This window comes from Pseudophryne corroboree, chromosome 7 (genome assembly GCF_028390025.1).
Source record: "Pseudophryne corroboree isolate aPseCor3 chromosome 7, aPseCor3.hap2, whole genome shotgun sequence".
Classification (NCBI taxonomy): domain Eukaryota; kingdom Metazoa; phylum Chordata; class Amphibia; order Anura; family Myobatrachidae; genus Pseudophryne; species Pseudophryne corroboree.
This window is the reverse complement of record NC_086450.1, coordinates 376,051,229-376,071,559: the sequence shown is the minus strand read 5'-3', so window position 1 is coordinate 376,071,559 and position 20,331 is coordinate 376,051,229. Positions and strand designations below refer to the sequence as shown.

The window sequence follows — 20,331 nt, the reverse complement described above, 5'->3', positions numbered from 1 at the left end:
GGGCTTCTCCATTGTAAGGAAACACCGCAATATTCTTTTTTGATTCCGCATCAGCATTCCATTGGCGGATCCACAGCGCCCCTGCGGGCTGAAATCGCCATAGCGGAGGATCTTGAACTCAGCAACCCAATATCCTTCATAGCTTCAATTAAGTAATCTGCAGCATCTTTGATAAGGCCGAGAGTTAGGACTATTTCATCCCCGTCAACTGTGTCTATGTTAACAAGCAAGTTGTCAGACCATTTTTCCACAGCGTTACCTACCCACGCACAAGCAATGGTGGGCCTGAGCACCGTTCTGTTAGCCGTATATATGGATTTTAGGATTGTTTCTAATTTACGGTCAGCTGGATCTTTTAAAGAGGCTGAACCAGGGGCAGGCAAAACTATTTTCTTAGACAGCCGAGAAACTGAGGTGTCTATCATTGGGGGTGTCTCCCATTTGTGCCTGTCTTCCTCAGGGAAAGGGTACGCTACACGTATCCTTCTGGGAAGGGTACATTTCTTCTCTGGGTTAGCCCAGGATTCTTCAAAGAATGCATTCAAATCCTTTGAAGGAGGAAAAGTCACAACCTGCTTTTTATTTAACTTAAAATAATTCTTTAATTTAAAATAATCCTTTTCCTCTGGGACCAGTGTTGTTTCAGGAAACTCCAACACTTCCTTTATAGCAAATATCATACATTGTATGCTTTTGGCTAATTTGGGGTCTACCCCTCGCAAATCCCCAGTGTCGACGTCAGAGGGGTATATTTACTAAGGTCCCGATTTTGACCAAGATGCCGTTTTTTCTTCAAAGTGTCATTTCGGTAATTTACTAAGCAAAAATCTCGGCAGTGATGAGGGCATTCGTAATATTTTGGAAGTCCTAGGAAAAAATCACGAATCAATACACCATCGGTCAAATACGCCTGTAATTTGGTAGAAATCGGTAATTTACTAAAAAGTGCAAATCACAAACACTGCCGACAATAGCCAAACACTGCCGTGCTGAAATACAATTCGTGAAAAAGTGCTAAAAAAAACAGACCTGCTTTTTTATCCCGTGTTTGGATAGGCATGCACGGATCCATGAGATCCGTGCATGTTTATCAGTGGGAAGGGGATAGGAAAGTGTTATTTTCGTTAAAAAAAAATTGCGTGGGGTCTCCCCTCCTAAGCAAAACCAGCCTCGGGCTCTTTGAGCCGGCCCTGGTTGCAAAAATATGGGGGGGGGAATGATAGAGGTTCCCCCATATTTAAACAACCAGCACCGGGCTCTGCGCCTGGTCCTGGTTCCAAAAATACGGGGGACAAAAAGCGTAGGGGTCCCCTGTATTTTTGAAACCAGCACCGGGCTCCACTAGCCAGATACATAATGCCACAGCCGGGGGACACTTTTATATAGGTCCCGGCGGCCCTGGCATTACATAACCAACTAGTCACCCCTGGCCGGGGTACCCTGGAGGAGTGGGGACCCCTTCAATCAAGGGGTCCCCCCCCTCCAGCCACCCAAGGACCAGGGGTGAAGCCCGAGGCTGTCCCCTCATCCAAGGGCTGCGGATGGGAGGCTGATAGCCGTTTTGTTAAAAAATGAATATTGTTTTTAGTAGCAGTACTACAAGTCCCAGCAAGCCTCCCCCGCAAGCTGGTACTTGGAGAACCACAAGTACCAGCATGCGGAGGAAAACCGGGCCCGCTGGTGCCTGTAGTATTACTACTAAAAAAATACCCCAATAAAAACATAAGACACACACCTTGAAAGTATAACTTTAATACATACATCCACACCTCCATATACACATACTTACCTTATGTTCACACGAGGGTCGGTCCTCTTCTCCATGTAGAATCCATGGTGTACCTGTTGAAAAAATTATACTCACAAAATCCAGTGTAGAAGGCTCTTCTTGTAATCCATTTGTAATCCAGGTACTTGTCAAAATAAAAAAACGGACACCCGACCTCGCACTGAAAGGGGCCCCATGTTTTCACATGGGACCCCTTTCCCCGAATGCCAGGAACCCCCTCTGACTTATGTCTAAGACGGTTCCATCAGCCAATCAGGGAGCGCCACATTGTGGCACGCTCCTGATTGGCTGTGTGCTCCTGTACTGTATGACAGGCAGCACACGGCAATGTTACAATGTAGCGCCTATGCGCTCCATTGTAACCAATGGTGGGAACTTTGTGGTCAGCGGTGAGGTTACTTTCGGTCAACCGCTGACCACAAAGTTCCCACCATTGGTTATAATGGAGCGCATAGGCGCTACATTGTAACACTGCCGTGTGCTGCCTGTTATACAGTACAGGAGCACACAGCCAATCAGGAGGGTGCCACAACGTGGCGCTCCCTGATTGGCTGATGGAACCGTCTTAGACATAAGTCAGAGGGGGTTCCTGGCATTCGGGGAAAGGGGTCCCATGTGAAAACATGGGGCCCCTTTCAGTGCGAGGTCGGGTGTTCGTTTTTTTATTTTGACAAGTACCTGGATTACAAATGGATTACAAGAAGAGCCTTCTACACTGGATTTTGTGAGTATAATTTTTTCAACAGGTACACCATGGATTCTACATGGAGAAGAGGACCGACCCTCGTGTGAACATAAGGTAAGTATGTGTATATGGAGGTGTGGATGTATGTATTAAAGTTATACTTTCAAGGTGTGTGTCTTATGTTTTTATTGGGGTATTTTTTTTAGTAGTAGTACTACAGGTACCAGCGGGCTCGGTTTTCCTCCGCATGCTGGTACTTGTGGTTCTCCAAGTACCAGCTTGCGGGGGAGGCTTGCTGGGACTGTAGTACTGCTACTAAAAACAATATTCATTTTTTTACAAAACGGCTATCAGCCTCCCATCCGCAGCCCTTGGATGGGGGGACAGCCTCGGGCTTCACCCCTGGTCCTTGGGTGGCTGGAGGGGGGGGACCCCTTGATTGAAGGGGTCCCCACTCCTCCAGGGTACCCCGGCCAGGGGTGACTAGTGGGTTATGTAATGCCAGGGCTGCCGGGACCTATATAAAAGTGTCCCCCGGCTGTGGCATTATGTATCTGGCTAGTGGAGCCCGGTGCTGGTTTCAGAAATACGGGGGACCCCTACGCTTTTTGTCCCCCGTATTTTTGGAACCAGGACCAGGCGCAGAGCCCGGTGCTGGTTGTTTAAATATGGGGGAACCTCTATAATTTTTTTCCCCATATTTTTGCAACCAGGGCCGGCTCAAAGAGCCCGAGGCTGGTTTGGCTTAGGAGGGGGGACCCCACGCAATTTTTTATTTTATTTTAACACTGATTATTTTTTTGCACAAGGTGCACAATGAAGCCCAGCACGGATCTCTCAGATCCGGCCGAGATTCATTGTATTAAAGTCGGCAGTGTTTTACAAGTCACTCACGTAAAACACTGCCAAAAAAAACGAATGACATCGACATCGGTAAAACCGAAAACGCAGAATACGGCAGATTAGTAAATTAGTCGTACTAAATTCAAAAAGTTGCACATTTACACTTTCGATGTCATTCGTGATTGAACTTTGACCTCAAACGGGAAAATACGATTTTTAGTAAATATACCGCAGAGTCGGAATCTGTGTCTGTGTCCCCTTGTATTATCTGGGCCAGAGACCTTTTCTGGGAACTGGATGGGACCCGAGTGGATGATATGGAAGGGGACAGTAAACAGTGCATCCTCCACAGACTGCCTCCAATATTTAGTCTGTTGTTCAGACTCAGAGAATTTCTTTGCAAGCATTGACATATTCTTTTGCAACATTCTCACCCACTCCGGCTCCTTCTGAGAGGGAAGGGCCACCACATTACCCTCTTGTGCATCTAAAATGGGTTCTTCCTGGGGAGAACCCTCCCCAATGTCTGACATGTTACACACTTTTACACACACAGACCCCTATCACACAGGGGAGCTATTGGGGACAGACCCACACTAAAATCTGTCAGAAAGACACAGAGGGATTTGCCAGTCCACACACTGCACCTTATTGTGAATTGTGGAAAAAATACCCACTTACAGCGCATATACCAATAATAGGCCCACAGAACTAATTATAATGAACACTCTCTGCCCCTTCTATAATACCCTGTACTTGTATCAGCATTGTCATGAGGAGAAACAGCGTTCAGGAGCTTCACACTGGAGTTTCTGCAGGAGAAAATGGCACCCAGTGAGTGTTCTGGCAGGTCTGAGGAGAAGCCCCGCCCTTCAGCCTCAGCTGAGAGACATGGCGCGCGCTGTGCGTGTACCTGTATGCCGCCAACGATGACCGGAGGATCCCCTCTCTGCAGGACTCCGGTAATATACTCCCCAGCCTTCTGACTTCTGGCTCTGTTAGGGGGTGGCGGCAGTGCTGTGGGAGTGAATGCTGGCCAGGCTTGGGCTGTGTTCAGTACCCTTCTGAGCTAATGGTGTCCTGTCAGAGGAAGCAGAGCCATTAACTAATTGAGAAGTTGGTTCCTACTTCCCACACGTTGCCAGCAGCTTCCCTGTAAAATAAAAAACCTAAGAAAGTATTTTTCCAGCAAAGCTCTGTAGAGCTCCACTAGTGTGCATCCAGTCTCCTGGGCACAATTTCTAAACTGAGGTCTGGAGGAGGGGCATAGAGGGAGGAGCCAGTTCACACTGTTGAAAAGTCTTAAAGTGCCGAAAGGCTCCTGCGGAACCGTCTATACCCCATGGTACTAAAATGGACCTCAGCATCCTCTAGGACGTAAGAGAAAAATGCAATGGGGGATGAAAAAACACACATATTAGGGTAAATGTAATTTAGAGTGAGAAGCCGGAAGTCCGGGTCATCATGGGTAAGCATTTTTTCATAATAGTATTGTGGGTTATTTTGTATGGGGGAAAGGGGACTGTTCTGGAAAAGTGGGATGCATGAGAGTCCCAAATATGTGTTAAATGTGAATTTTGTAATTACGCTTCCCTTTAAAAATTTCTAGAATAAAATGTTAATTCCAAACCCATTCAATGTGGCAACATTTATCTTTCCATCTCTTTCTATCTTGAAATGTCTAGTTTTACGTGTGTAAAATATTCTACATAATTTATTTATTGCAGGCACTATTGATAAAGCCACCGACCAACATTTCCATCATTAGAGGCAAAACCTGGAATCAAGGCCATGACAGAAGCTACAGCACTTCTATGGGACAGAAGCCATAGTGGGCCAGTTACCCCAAAACAGGTCCCCCTAAATCTACATGCGATTTGATTTGCTTAGGCAGATACTATACTGTATATAGGAGATATAAGAGGATAAACATTATACACATTATTGCAACATCTGAATCAGAGTGGGTAAGCTATAATTAGTGTGCAGTGGCAGATTATGTTGGTTGGCTGTAACACTAACAGTGAGTAGGAGCTGGTGAGTATAGTAGCTTAGTATAGAAGGTGCTCTCAAGGTGTTGATATGGAACTGCAGAAATGTTACTTCAAAGCCTCCTCGGAAAAATTACAGATAAGAGACTTGTGGAATGTCAGATTGGATATAATAGTACATTGAATGTTATCAATAATTTTATCTACAGGGTGGCACCCTTCTGCTGATGCATCTTATAAGAACGGGTTGGGATTGAAATGCCAGCGGTCAGAATACCGACTGAGACATCCTGATGTTCAGAATCCCAGCAGGGGAAGGTAACTTACCTTCCCCCAATGGCCCCCTAACCCTCCCTTCTCACCCTAACCCCCGGCTACCCCCCAACAACCCCCCACAGCCTAACCCTAACCCTCCCCAGTGGTGCCTAAACCTAATCCCCCGCCCTGCAGCCTAAACCTAACACCCCCCCTCCCCAACAGCCTAACCCTAACCATCCCCGGGTGTGCCTAAACCTAACCCCCCCCACCCGCATCCTAACCCTAACACTCCCCTCGCAGCCTAAACCTGACCTCCCCCCCACACACACACCCCACACAGTTTACCTGTTAGAAGGGTGGGAGTCGCTCGGTCGGAATTCCGGCACTGGGCTTGTGACCCTTTCAGGATGCCAGTGTCAGCATTCCGAGTAGCATCGGGATTCTGGCATCAGTATTTCGACTGGCAGGATCCTGAATGCAGGGACCCTGACCAGATCCCATAAGAACATGCATTTGTAAAGGGGAATATTTATCTAATCACCTGCCTAAATTCTACCATTGCCCTTCTGCCTTATAGCTAGTAGTTAGCTAACGTGACTTCATAATGACCCACTCCCAAGAACTTTATGGGATGGACCCATATCATACATCTCAATCCTCCATGTCCCTGTCTCATATTCTTTCTGTGACCTACAAACTCTGCCATTGTATACATTTTCAACAGCTTTTTCTTACTTACAGTAGTTTCCACAACTCAGAATATGTATGTGACCCCCTGAGCACCTTAGTCCTATGTTTCCCATTGTGGGGCTCCTGCAGAGTTGAAGGGTCTGGTATAGCATATAGACAGTGTCTAGTTAGACAGTCAGTAGATAGACACCACGTTAGACAGTCAAGAGGTTGACGGGGTCAAAAGGTCGACATGAAAAAATAGACCGTACAAAAGGTTGACATGAAAATGGTCAACATAAAAAGGTGGACAGCTTTTGTTTTTTTTGCATTTTTGGTGATTGTGTGGATAGTTTTGTCATCTGAGACCCCCAAATGTAGAAAGGCATCCCCTCGCCACGCTTTGGTCTCAGTGGCTCGCTGCGCTCGCCACAATGTTTATAACAAACTCTATGCCGACATGGATAGAGAAGGTATGAAAAAGTCCAAATACATGTAAAATTGAAAAAAAAACTAATGTCTGTCTAACATCTGGTGTCTATCTATTGAATGTCTAAGAAGACACTGTCTATCATCCGGATATCCGAGTTGAATGCAAGTCAGCTTTGTAGACAGATCTTGCATGTTTTCGTACTACACATGGGGGGTAATTCCAAGTTGATCGCAGAAGGAAATTTTTTAGCAGTTGGGCAAAACCAAGGCCCTCATTCCGAGTTGTTCGCTCGCAAGCTGCTTTTAGCAGCATTGCACACGCTAAGCCGCCGCCTACTGGGAGTGAATCTTAGCATCTTAAAATTGCGAACGAAAGATTTGCAATATTGCGATAAGACATCTCTGTGCAGTTTCTGAGTAGCTCGAGACTTACTCTGCCAGTGCGATCAGTTCAGTGCTTGTCGTTCCTGGTTTGACGTCACAAACACTCCCAGCGTTCGCCCAGACACTCCTCCGTTTCTCCAGCCACTCCTGCGTTTTTCCCAGAAACGGTAGCGTTTTTTCCCACACGCCCCTAAAACGGCCTGTTTCCGCCCAGAAACACCCACTTCCTGTCAATCACATTACGATCACCAGAACGATGAAAAAACCGTGAGTAATATTCCTAACTGCATAGCAAATTTACTTGGCACAATCGCAGTGCGAACATTGCGCATGCGCATTAAGCGGAAAATCGCTGCGATGCGAAGAAAATTACCGAGCGAACAACTCGGAATGACCACCCATGTGCACTGCAGGGGAGGCAGATATAACATGTGCAGAGAGAGTTACATTTGGGTGTGGTGTGTTCAATCTGCAATCTAAATTGCAGTGTAAAAAAAAAAGCAGCCAGTATTTACCCTGCACAGAAACAAAATAACCCACCCAAATCTAACTCTCTCTGCACATGTTATATCTGCCTCCCTTGCAGTGCACATGGGGGGTAATTCTGAGTTGATCGCAGCAGCAAGTTTGTTAGCAATTGGGCAAAACCATGTGCACTGCAGGGGGGGCAGATATAACATATGCAGAGAGAGTTAGATTTGGGTGGGTAATTTTGTTTCTGTGCAGGGGAAATACTGGCTGCTTTATTTTTATACTGCAATTTAGATTTCAGTTTGAATACACCCCACCCAAATCTAACTCTCTCTGCACGTTATATCTGCCCCTTCTGCAGTGCACATGGTTTTGCCCAACTGCTAACAAAATTGCTGCTGCGATCAACTCAGAATTACCCCTTTGCTACAGAGCTGAGTGTACCAGGGTTGGACTGGCCCACAGGGGTACAGGGGAAACCACCGGTGGGCCCTACTGGGTGGGGGCCCACCTTCTGCTCTAGGGATCAGATTCCAGACTGTACAGTTACTAATCTAGTGCATTATCATGCATAAACTACAGTATTTACTGTATATATTTATCTATGGGACGAACACTTGCAAAATTGTTAGGCAAACCAATGTGGCGGCTGGGCACACCCCCTCTAGAGACTTGCCACACCCCTAAACATGGGCCCCTACCACTGTATGCCCCCCCCCCCCTACATGCCCAGTCCGACACTGGAGTGTACACAAATATTGGTGATGCAGTCTTGCGCAACTTAGTCGTATCTCAGCTCTGTGCTACTCTTGCTTTCCTGCATGTTTTACAAATCAAATCTTTACAAAACTAATAAGAGTTACCTGTTTTTGCTTCACATGATAGGCATCAACAAATCCGGTGATGTCATTTTCATCAAACTCGAGTAGTTGATTATTGATACACTCTGAAGCACAATCAATTTGATCTTCCGTGTTCTTCACTATTTTCTTATGCATACCAAGAAGATTTCCAATGAAGGGGAAGGAATTATACAGCTGTTGAAACAAATGACCTTTTATTTAGATGGTGCAACACCTTCAATGCCTGGACATTAAAGGAATGCTTTTGAGTTATATGTAATGAGGCATCTGAAAACTTGGGTCCAGATTTATCAAGTCTTGGAGAGTGATAAGTTGCACGGTGATAAAGTACTAACCAATCAGCTCCTAACTGTCATTTTTCAAACACGGCCTGTAACATGGTAGTTAGGAGCTGATTGACTGGTACTTTATCACCGTGCTATTTATCACTCTCCAAGGCTTGATAAATGGGGGCTTTAATCTGGACACATTTTATGTCTGTATTTAGAGTTTGATATGTGCTATAGCTTTAGCGTGTATACATGTACATGTGGCTAGAGCAATAATAAACCATCGTCACCGCCATAGCATTTCAGTGTTGAAGAAAAAAAAAACCTAAAATGAGCATCGAGCACTACTGGTTCCGGCTAAAATAGCATAACAATGAGCATGGGCCCTCATTCCGAGTTGTTCGCTCGCTAGCTGCTTTTAGCAGCAGTGCAAACGCTAAGCCGCCGCCCTCTGGGAGTGTATCTTAGCTTAGCAGAAGTGCGAACGAAGGATCGCAGCGCTGCTATAAAGAAAGATTGTGTAGTTTCTGAGTAGCTCCAGACCTACTCCTAGCTTGCGATCACTTCAGACTGTTTAGTTCCTGTTTTGACGTCACGAACACACCCTGCGTTCGGCCAGCCATGCCTACGTTTCTCCAGGCCCGCCTGTGTTTGTATCTGACACGCCTGCGTTTTTACACACACTCCCCGAAAACGCTCAGTTACCTCCCAGAAACACCCACTTCCTGTCAATCACTCTGCGGCCAGCAGTGTGACTGAAAAGCATCGCTAGACCTTGTGTGAAACTGCATCGGCTGTTGTGAAAGTACGTCGCGCGTGCGCATTGCGCCGCATACACATGCGCAGAATTGCCGATTTTTTACCTAATCGCTGCGCTGCGAACGAAAACAGCTAGCAAACAACACGGAATGACCCCCATGGTGTCCCCATCGGGTGGTCTTCTGTTTGCCGGCGGTCGGGCTCCCGGCGCTCAGTATACCGGCGCCGGGAGCCCGACAGCCGGCATACCGACACTTATTTTCCCTCGTGGGGGTCCACGACCCCCATAGAGGGAGAATAAAATAGTGTGGCGCGCGTAGCGCGCCACCGTGCCCGTAGCGTGGCGAGCGCAGCGAGCCCGCAAGGGGCTCATTTGCGCTCGCCAAGCTGTCGGTAAGCCGGCGGTCGGGCTCCCGGCGCCGGGAGCCCGACCGCCGGCCAGCCGTAGTGAACCCGTCCCCATCATAATGTGAGCCAGCTCCTGCATGCCCACTGCTCAGCATGGGTCTGCTGCATCTACAGGGGCGAACAAGTAATGATAACCTTGCTGAATAGCACTGGGGCTCTTCCAGGCACCACTACAGTACTACAAAAGCTGCAATATAATAAAAATAAAGATGTACCTAAAGGTGAAAGATATTTTATTACAATATACATCCTAATACTATTCTTTCAGCACTTTATTAAACTACAAAATGTTTTTTCTTTAAGTTGTCAAATTAAATTCTTCATCCACAATGTGAGTTCAATCGGACACTGGGACAGATGTATTAAGCCTGGAGAAGTGATAAAACGGTGATAAAGCAGTGATAAGTACAAGGTGATAATGCACCAGCCAATCAGCTCCAATATGTAAATTGGCAGTTAGGAGGTGTTTGGCTGGTACGTTATCACCTTGCACTTATCACTGCTTTATCACCGCTTTATCACTTCTCCAGGCTTAGTACATCTGCCCCATTGTTTTAAACAGATACTTAATGACATGAACTTTTCCTTACTGGACTGCGGTGCAAAACAACATTGTCCTCATCTGACCAGAAAAGCCAACAGGCGCTCAGCCAATCACATTCAGCTAGCATTAGAAAGCACTTGTGATTGTCTGAGGGGAACACGGTGATCATATCACCAGTTACTACGCTGGCGCAACAATGCCAGTGCAAGTTTCACAACATGGTTCTAATGCTACTTATATAACATTAAACGTGTATTATAACATTAAACATGCTGCCTAACAGCAGCTGCAGCCTGCTGAGTTATTGCAGTTACTGAGAGGGAGAGAAATATTTAGCAATGCAGAGAAGTAAACAGAGTGCTAAGCCAGAGGAATGCTGGACAATGCCATGAGAAAACTATTTCTGGATTCACTGAATTACAGATAGGAGCATATACAATTTGGAACTGTGGGGGTCATTCCGAGTTGATCGCTAGCTGCTGTTGTTCGCACTTCTGTGCATGCGTATGGTGCGCACTGCGCACGTGCGACGTACTTTCATAAAAGCCGATGCAGTTTTACACAAGCTCTAGCGACGCTTTTCAGGCGCACTGCTGATCATTGAGTGATTGACAGGAAGTGGATGTTTTTGGATTGTAACTGGCCGTTTTCGGGGAGTGTGTGTAAAAACGCAGGCGTGTCAGATAAAAACGCAGGAGTGGCTGGGGAAACGGGGGAGTGGCTGCCCAAACGCAGGGTGTGTTCTGTTCATGACGTCAAAACAGGAACTAAACAGTCTGAAGTGATCGCAAGGTAGGAAGGAGTAGGTCTGCAGCTACTCCGAAACTGCACAATCTTTATTTGTAGCCGCTCTGCGATCCTTTCGTTCGCACTTCTGCTAAGCTAAGATACACTCCCAGAGGGTGGCGGCTTAGCGTTTGCACTGCTGCTAAAAGCAGCTAGAGAGCGAACAACTCGGAATGAGGACCTGTGTCCGGAAACCTGGGTCGAACCTGGGTTTATGGTGTAAAAGTGGTATAAGTCTCAGTGGGAAAACAGGACCTGAAAGAAAATGACTTTTCTGTTTTCTTTCCTGCGCTAATTGGAACAGATATTTGCTGTTTTCTTTGCTTCTATGGATAGAAACATGTATCCAGATGGTAGGTCAACATGGATTAGGTCGATAGTCAATAGGTCGATACTGACATGGTCAACACAGGAAAAAGGTTGACACGTTAAAATGGTCGACATTCATTTTTTGAAAAAAAATGTTTTTTTTTACTTTTTTATACTTTAGCATCCACGTGGACTACGACTGGGAATAGTCACCTATGCTGAGCGCAGTGATAGTGGAGCGAGGCACCTTGCCCGAAGCATGGTGGGCGAAGCGAGCCATGCAAGGGGACACGGTGCATTCATTGCGGTTCCTGGTCATGTTGCGCATAAACAACACCAAAAAAGTGTAGAAAGGTCATGTTGACCTTTTTATGTGTTGACCATTTAGCTGTCGGCTGTTTTCCTGTGTCAGCCATGTCAATGTCAGCCAATAGTGGTCGACCTATTGAGTGTCGACTTAATCCATGGCGACTCATTGATCAATAACCTACAAACATACTGTATTTCAACATAATGTAATACAAGTGAATATTAATTTGATTCCTTTTTTTTCTCTTACGTCCTAGAGGATGCTGGGGTCCAATTTAGTACCATGGGGTATAGACGGGTCCACTAGGAGCCATGGGCACTTTAAGAGTTTAATAGTGTGGGCTGGCTCCTCCCTCTATGCCCCTCCTACCAGACTCAGTTTAGAAAATGTGCCCGGAGGAGCTGGTCACAGCTAGGGGAGCTCCTAGGAGTTTTTTTAGTTTTTTGTTTTTGTTTTAATAGAGTAATTAGGTTACAGGAAGGCTGCTGGCAACAGCCTCCCTGCTTCGTGGGACTTAGGGGGGGAGAAGGAACCAACTCTTGAAGTTAATGGTTCTCTACTCCGCTGACAGGACACTGAGCTCCTGAGGGTGCTGATCACTAGCCCACGAGGCGACCGCTCACTCCCGCAGCACGGCCGCCACCCCCTAACAGAGCCAGAAGAAAGAAGAGTGGTGAGTACAGCGCAGGCATCCTGGTTAGTGGGTCGCCGGCGGGAATGGAGGCACAAGGGTGGGAGCGCAGCTCTGACAGGCTGCGCTCCAAGAAGGCTCAGCAACCCACGGTGTAGGCGCTTTGAGGGACGTCCTGAGCCAGCACGGATTCCCTACACTGGTCAAGCAGCTAATCCCGCTGTTAGCAATAGAATACTCAGGCCAGTATAAACAATTTGTGCGGGAAGCCGCGCGCCATTACAGGGGGCGGGGCTTCTACTCAGAGTGGATCCAGCACTCACCAGCGCCATTTTCTCCCTGCAGATCTTAGGAACAGGACGCTGACAGGGAGCACTGCCCTCAACATAACTCCAGCTATCCTCTGCCTTACCAGGGTGTTATAGACAGGGGGGGAGTGTGTTGGTGGTGCTAATTAATCTATTAAGGTTGGTTAGTCAGTGCCAGGCTTTTATCATAATAACTGCCTACAGAGGCACTGTGTGGCTGGCTCCTTATACTCTGTGACTCTCTGAAGGTTCTCTGGGGGAAACTGTGTCTTACATTTTCCTCTGTGTGTGTGTGTAAGTGTGTGTATCTCTCATTACCATGTCTAAGGACATCTAAGGGAAGGGATGCATCACTTGCTAAGCTGGTGCAACTAATCATTGAAGCCATTAGGGACATTTTACATATTACTGAGAAGGTACCTGAGCATGTAGAGGAATCTTATTTTACTAAAAGTAAGAAATCCTCGCTTACCTTCCTGACTTCTAAGGAGTTAAACTCTTTGTTTGAAAAATCCTGGAAAAACCCAGAGAAAAAATTCCAGATCCCAAAAAGGGTCCTCATGGCTTTCCCTTTACCTGTAGAGGACAGAAAAAAGTGGGAAAATCCCCTATAGTAGACGCTTCTGTATCTAGGTTGTCTAAAAAGGTGGTTTTACCTGTCCCTGGTTCAACCGCTTTAAAAGAGCCGGCTGACCGCAAGATTGAGACTACGCTCAAATCACTAGACACAGCTACTGGCGTAGCTTTAAGGCCCACCATTGCTTGTGCGTAGATTTCTAAAGCCATAGTAAAGTGGTCAGCCACCTTACTTGAGGACTTAGATACTATGGATAGGTGTGACATTGAATTGTTTCTGCATTACATACAGGATTCTGCAGGTTTCATGGTGGAGGCCATGATGGACCTTGGCATGCTGAATGCGAGGGCTACTTCCATGGCGGTCTCGGCACGCAGAGGACTCTGGCTACGCCAATGGACTGCGGATGCAGAATCCAAGAAAAGTGATCAGGCTCTGTTTGGGGATGCATTGGATGCGTGGATTTCCGCAGCAACTGCGGGTAAGTCAACCTTTCTTCCTTCAGCAGCACCACCGGCTAGGAAATCTTATCCTATGTCTACACTGCAGTCCTTTCGGACTGCAAAATTTAAAAAATCCAAACCCGCTCTACCTTCTTTAGGGGAGGATGGGGAAAATCAAAAAAACCTGCACCAACAGGATCTCAGGAACAGAAACCAGGTTCTGCTTCCTCAAAATCTTCTGCATGACAGTGGACCTCCCAGCCTGGAGATCAGGCAGGTGGGAGCGAGACTAAAAGATTTCAGTCACATTTGGGCATCATCATTCCTAGACCCCTGGGTAACAGATATTGTTGTCCAGGGGCACAGACTGGAGTTTCAAGAACTCCCACCTCACAGATTCTTCAATCAGGCTTACCAGCTTTGCTGACAGAAGGTGCTATCCAGACAAAAACAAGTGTTTCCGCACCGGTATAATATAACTAAATCCCCGTGTAGTGTAATGACCTCAAAATCTGGGTATATATGGGGGGACGTGCTACCTGCTACCTAAGGAACATGTATTTTATAAAAAAAGAAGAAGAAAAGAGGTAGCATTGTGGTGCACACAGTCAAAAACTAACTAATGTTTGTTTATTAAAACGTAACTTTTATTAGTTGTAATACCTAAAATAAACTCCCCACCTATCTAAAAAGCGAAATATTAAAAGTTAGAAGATAGTAAGAGATGAAATAATAAAATCTGGCGCTGGGGCACCTGATATGACTCCTGCTTATATTAGATAATCGATCCAAATATCGATGATGATAATATTGTGTCTACAAGTGGTATTTCATTTTCACCACTAAATATATTGTCCAGTGATCCACAAACAAACAAAAACGAAAACATTAGTTAGTTTTTGACTGTGTGCACCACAATGCTACCTCTTTTCTTCTTCTTTTTTGATAAAAGAAAGTGCTATCCTACAGGATGCCATTCATAAATTGGTTGTTCCAGTTCCACCTCACCTACAACACTAGAGTTATTACTCAAACCTGTTTGTGGTATCGAAAACCGGACGGTTCGGTAAGGCCAATATTAAACCTAAAGTAATTGAACCCCTACTTGAGAGAATTCAAATTCAAGATGGAGTCTCTGAGAGCAGTGATCTCAGGTCTGGAGGAGGGGGAATTCATGGTATCCCTGGATATCAAGGATGCATACCTTCACGTTCGATCTTGCCGCCTCATCAGGCTTACCTCACATTTGTGCTGCTGGACTGTCATTATCAGTTCCAGGCACTGCCATTTGGCCTCTTTACGGCACCTAGGGTGTTCACCAAGGTCATGGCAGAGATTATGCTACTCCTCCGCAGTCAGGGACTGAACATAATTCCATATCTGGACGATCTGCTGATAAAAGCGTCTTCCAGGGAGAGGTTGTTGCAGAGTATTGCTCTCTCAACTTGACTACTCCAGGATCATGGGTGGATCCTCAACCTTCCAAAGTCACATTTGGAGCCAACAAGGAGACTGCCCTTCCTGGGGATGATACTCGACACGGAGGTGCAGAGGGTGTTTCTACCGGTGGAGAAAGCGTTGGTGATCCAATCGATGGTACGGGACATCATGAAGCCAGCCCGGGTATCGGTTCACCAGTGTATTCGCCTTCTGGGGAAGATGGTAGCCTCCTACAAGGCTCAACAGTATGGAAGATTCCATGCGAGGTCCTTCCAACTGGATCTCCTAGACAAATGGTTGGATTCACATCTTCATATGCACCAGCAGATACGCCTGTCACCGAAAGCCAGAATTTCACTCCTCTGGTGGCTACAAACTTCTCACCTACTCGAGAGCCGCAGGTTCAGGATTCAGAAATAGATACTTCTAATCACAGATGCAAGTCTCAGAGGTTTGGAAACAGTCACCAAAGGGGAACATTTCCAAGGAAAGTGGTCAAGTCTGGAATCCATCCTTCCAATAAACATTCTGGAGCTAAGGGCCATATACAACGGCCTTCTACAAGCGGCACATCTTCTTCAAGATCAGGCCATTCAGGTTCAGTCGGACAATGTAACGGCAGTGTCCTACATAAACCGACAGGGTGGAACGAAGAGCAGAGCGGCAATGTCAGAGGTAACAAGAATCCTCCTCTGGGCATTAAAGCACGCGGTGGCGTTGTCAGCGATCTTCATTCCAAGAGTGGACAACTGGGAAGTGGACTTCCTCAGCAAACACGATCTCCATCCAGGAGAATGGGGCCCCCACCCGGAGGTGTTCGCAGAGGTAACAAGCCGATGGGGTGTACCTCAGATAGACATGATGGCCACTCGCCTCAACAAGAAGCTTCGGAGGTACTGTTCCAGGTCACGAGACCCACAAGAAGTGGCGGTGGACGACCTGGTAACTCCGTGGGTGTTCCAGTTAGTGTAAGTGTTCCCTCCACTTTCACTCATCCCAAGGATTCTCAAGCTAATAAAAAGATCAAGAGTTCAGGCGATCCTCATTGCTCTGGACTGGCCGCAAAGGGCTTGATACGCGGATCTTCTGGAATTACTGCTGGAGAATCCGAGGCCTCTTCCTCTTCGTGAGGACCTTCTTCAACAGGGGCTGTTCGCCTATCAAGACTTACCATGGCTACATTTGACAGCATGGAGGTTGAACGTCAGATCTTAGCTCGGAAGGTTATTCTGAAAAAGGTCATTCCTACCCTGATACAGGCTAGGAAGGGAGTAACGTCTAAACATTACCATCGAATTTGGAAAAAGTATGTGTCTTGGTGTGAATCCAAGAAGTTTCCTATAGTGGAGTTTCAACTGGGACGGTTTCACCTCTTTCTACAAGCAGGTGTGGATGTGGGCCTACGCTTGGGCTCTGTAAAGGTCCAGATTTTGGCCTTGTCCATTTTATTCCAGAAACAATTGGCTGAGGTTCAGACTTTCTTGAAAGGTGTTCTGCACATCCAACCACCCTTTGTGCCTCCTACGGCACCTTGGGATATTAATGTGGTTCTGCAATTCCTGCAATCGGATTGGTTCGAGCCTTTACAGGAGGTGGATGTCAAGTTTCTTACGTAGAAGGCGGTCACACTGTTCGCATTGCATCTGCTAGACGTGTGTCTGAATTGGGGGCATTGTCATGCAAGAGCTCTACTTGATTTTCCATGAGGATAGAGCTGAGCTCCGTACGCGTCAGCAATAGAGATGAGCGCCTGAAATTTTTCGGGTTTTGTGTTTTGGTTTTGGGTTCGGTTCCGCGGCCGTGTTTTGGGTTCGACCGCGTTTTGGCAAAACCTCACCGAATTTTTTTGTCGGATTCGGGTGTGTTTTGGATTCGGGTGTTTTTTTCAAAAAACACTAAAAAACAGCTTAAATCATAGAATTTGGGGGTCATTTTGATCCCAAAGTATTATTAACCTCAAAAACCATAATTTACACTCATTTTCAGTCTATTCTGAATACCTCACACCTCACAATATTATTTTTAGTCCTAAAATTTGCACCGAGGTCGCTGTGTGAGTAAGATAAGCGACCCTAGTGGCCGACACAAACACCGGGCCCATCTAGGAGTGGCACTGCAGTGTCACGCAGGATGTCCCTTCCAAAAAACCCTCCCCAAACAGCACATGACGCAAAGAAAAAAAGAGGCGCAATGAGGTAGCTGTGTGAGTAAGATTAGCGACCCTAGTGGCCGACACAAACACCGGGCCCATCTAGGAGTGGCACTGCAGTGTCACGCAGGATGTCCCTTCCAAAAAACCCTCCCCAAACAGCACATGACGCAAAGAAAAAAAGAGGCGCAATGAGGTAGCTGTGTGAGTAAGATTAGCGACCCTAGTGGCCGACACAAACACCGGGCCCATCTAGGAGTGGCACTGCAGTGTCACGCAGGATGTCCCTTCCAAAAAACCCTCCCCAAACAGCACATGACGCAAAGAAAAAAAGAGGCGCAATGAGGTAGCTGTGTGAGTAAGATTAGCGACCCTAGTGGCCGACACAAACACCGGGCCCATCTAGGAGTGGCACTGCAGTGTCACGCAGGATGTCCCTTCCAAAAAACCCTCCCCAAACAGCACATGACGCAAAGAAAAAAAGAGGCGCAATGAGGTAGCTGACTGTGTGAGTAAGATTAGCGACCCTAGTGGCCGACACAAACACCGGGCCCATCTAGGAGTGGCACTGCAGTGTCACGCAGGATGTCCCTTCCAAAAAACCCTCCCCAATCAGCACATGATGCAAAGAAAAAGAAAAGAAAAAAGAGGTGCAAGATGGAATTGTCCTTGGGCCCTCCCACCCACCCTTATGTTGTATAAACAAAACAGGACATGCACACTTTAACCAACCCATCATTTCAGTGACAGGGTCTGCCACACGACTGTGACTGATATGACGGGTTGGTTTGGACCCCCCCCAAAAAAGAAGCAATTAATCTCTCCTTGCACAAACTGGCTCTACAGAGGCAAGATGTCCACCTCATCTTCACCCTCCGATATATCACCGTGTACATCCCCCTCCTCACAGATTATCAATTCGTCCCCACTGGAATCCACCATCTCAGCTCCCTGTGTACTTTGTGGAGGCAATTGCTGCTGGTCAATGTCTCCGCGGAGGAATTGATTATAATTCATTTTAATGAACATCATCTTCTCCACATTTTCTGGATGTAACCTCGTACGCCGATTGCTGACAAGGTGAGCGGCGGCACTAAACACTCTTTCGGAGTACACACTTGTGGGAGGGCAACTTAGGTAGAATAAAGCCAGTTTGTGCAAGGGCCTCCAAATTGCCTCTTTTTCCTGCCAGTATAAGTACGGACTGTCTGACGTGCCTACTTGGATGCGGTCACTCATATAATCCTCCACCATTCTATCAATGTTGAGAGAATCATATGCAGTGACAGTAGACGACATGTCCGTAATCGTTGTCAGGTCCTTCAGTCCGGACCAGATGTCAGCATCAGCAGTCGCTCCAGACTGCCCTGCATCACCGCCAGCGGGTGGGCTCGGAATTCTGAGCCTTTTCCTCGCACCCCCAGTTGCGGGAGAATGTGAAGGAGGAGATGTTGACAGGTCGCGTTCCGCTTGACTTGACAATTTTGTCACCAGCAGGTCTTTCAACCCCAGCAGACCTGTGTCTGCCGGAAAGAGAGATCCAAGGTAGGCTTTAAATCTAGGATCGAGCACGGTGGCCAAAATGTAGTGCTCTGATTTCAACAGATTGACCACCCGTGAATCCTTGTTAAGCGAATTAAGGGCTGCATCCACAAGTCCCACATGCCTAGCGGAATCGCTCCCTTTTAGCTCCTTCTTCAATGCCTCCAGCTTCTTCTGCAAAAGCCTGATGAGGGGAATGACCTGACTCAGGCTGGCAGTGTCTGAACTGACTTCACGTGTGGCAAGTTCAAAGGGCATCAGAACCTTGCACAACGTTGAAATCATTCTCCACTGCACTTGAGACAGGTGCATTCCACCTACTATATCGTGCTCAATTGTATAGGCTTGAATGGCCTTTTGCTGCTCCTCCAACCTCTGAAGCATATAGAGGGTTGAATTCCACCTCGTTACCACTTCTTGCTTCAGATGATGGCAGGGCAGGTTCAGTAGTTTTTGGTGGTGCTCCAGTCTTCTGTACGTGGTGCCTGTACGCCAAAAGTGTCCCGCAATTTTTCTGGCCACCGACAGCATCTCTTGCACGCCCCTGTCGTTTTTTAAAAAATTCTGCACCACCAAATTCAAGGTATGTGCAAAACATGGGACGTGCTGGAATTTGCCCATATTTAATGCACACACAATATTGCTGGCGTTGTCCGATGCCACAAATCCACAGGAGAGTCCAATTGGGGTAAGCCATTCCGCGATGATCTTCCTCAGTTGCCGTAAGAGGTTTTCAGCTGTGTGCGTATTCTGGAAAGCGGTGATACAAAGCGTAGCCTGCCTAGGAAAGAGTTGGCGTTTGCGAGATGCTGCTACTGGTGCCGCCGCTGCTGTTCTTGCGGCGGGAGTCCATACATCTACCCAGTGGGCTGTCACAGTCATATAGTCCTGACCCTGCCCTGCTCCACTTGTCCACATGTCCGTGGTTAAGTGGACATTGGGTACAACTGCATTTTTTAGGACACTGGTGAGTCTTTTTCTGACGTCCGTGTACATTCTCGGTATCGCCTGCCTAGAGAAGTGGAACCTAGATGGTATTTGGTAACGGGGGCACACTGCCTCAATAAATTGTCTAGTTCCCTGTGAACTAACGGCGGATACCGGACGCACGTCTAACACCAACATAGTTGTCAAGGACTCAGTTATCCGCTTTGCAGTAGGATGACTGCTGTGATATTTCATCTTCCTCGCAAAGGACTGTTGAACAGTCAATTGCTTACTGGAAGTAGTACAAGTGGGCTTACGACTTCCCCTCTGGGATGACCATCGACTCCCAGCGGCAACAACAGCAGCGCCAGCAGCAGTAGGCGTTACACGCAAGGATGCATCGGAGGAATCCCAGGCAGGAGAGGACTCGTCAGAATTGCCAGTAACATGGCCTGCAGGACTATTGGCATTCCTGGGGAAGGAGGAAATTGACACTGAGGGAGTTGGTGGGGTGGTTTGCGTGAGCTTGGTTACAAGAGGAAGG

General features: G+C 47.0%; 1 protein-coding gene across 1 annotated transcript in view; it reads right to left on the bottom strand.

Moving 5' to 3' along the window:
- The window catches only part of LOC134945327 (cytochrome P450 2K1-like), a 228,138-nt gene that overhangs the window by 104,841 nt on the left and 102,966 nt on the right, over positions 1–20,331 (bottom strand). Inside the window, exon 5 of the mRNA XM_063934531.1 lies at positions 8,386–8,559. Within this exon, the coding sequence (XP_063790601.1) occupies positions 8,386–8,559 (174 nt within the window). The remainder of the gene's footprint in view (positions 1–8,385; positions 8,560–20,331) is intronic.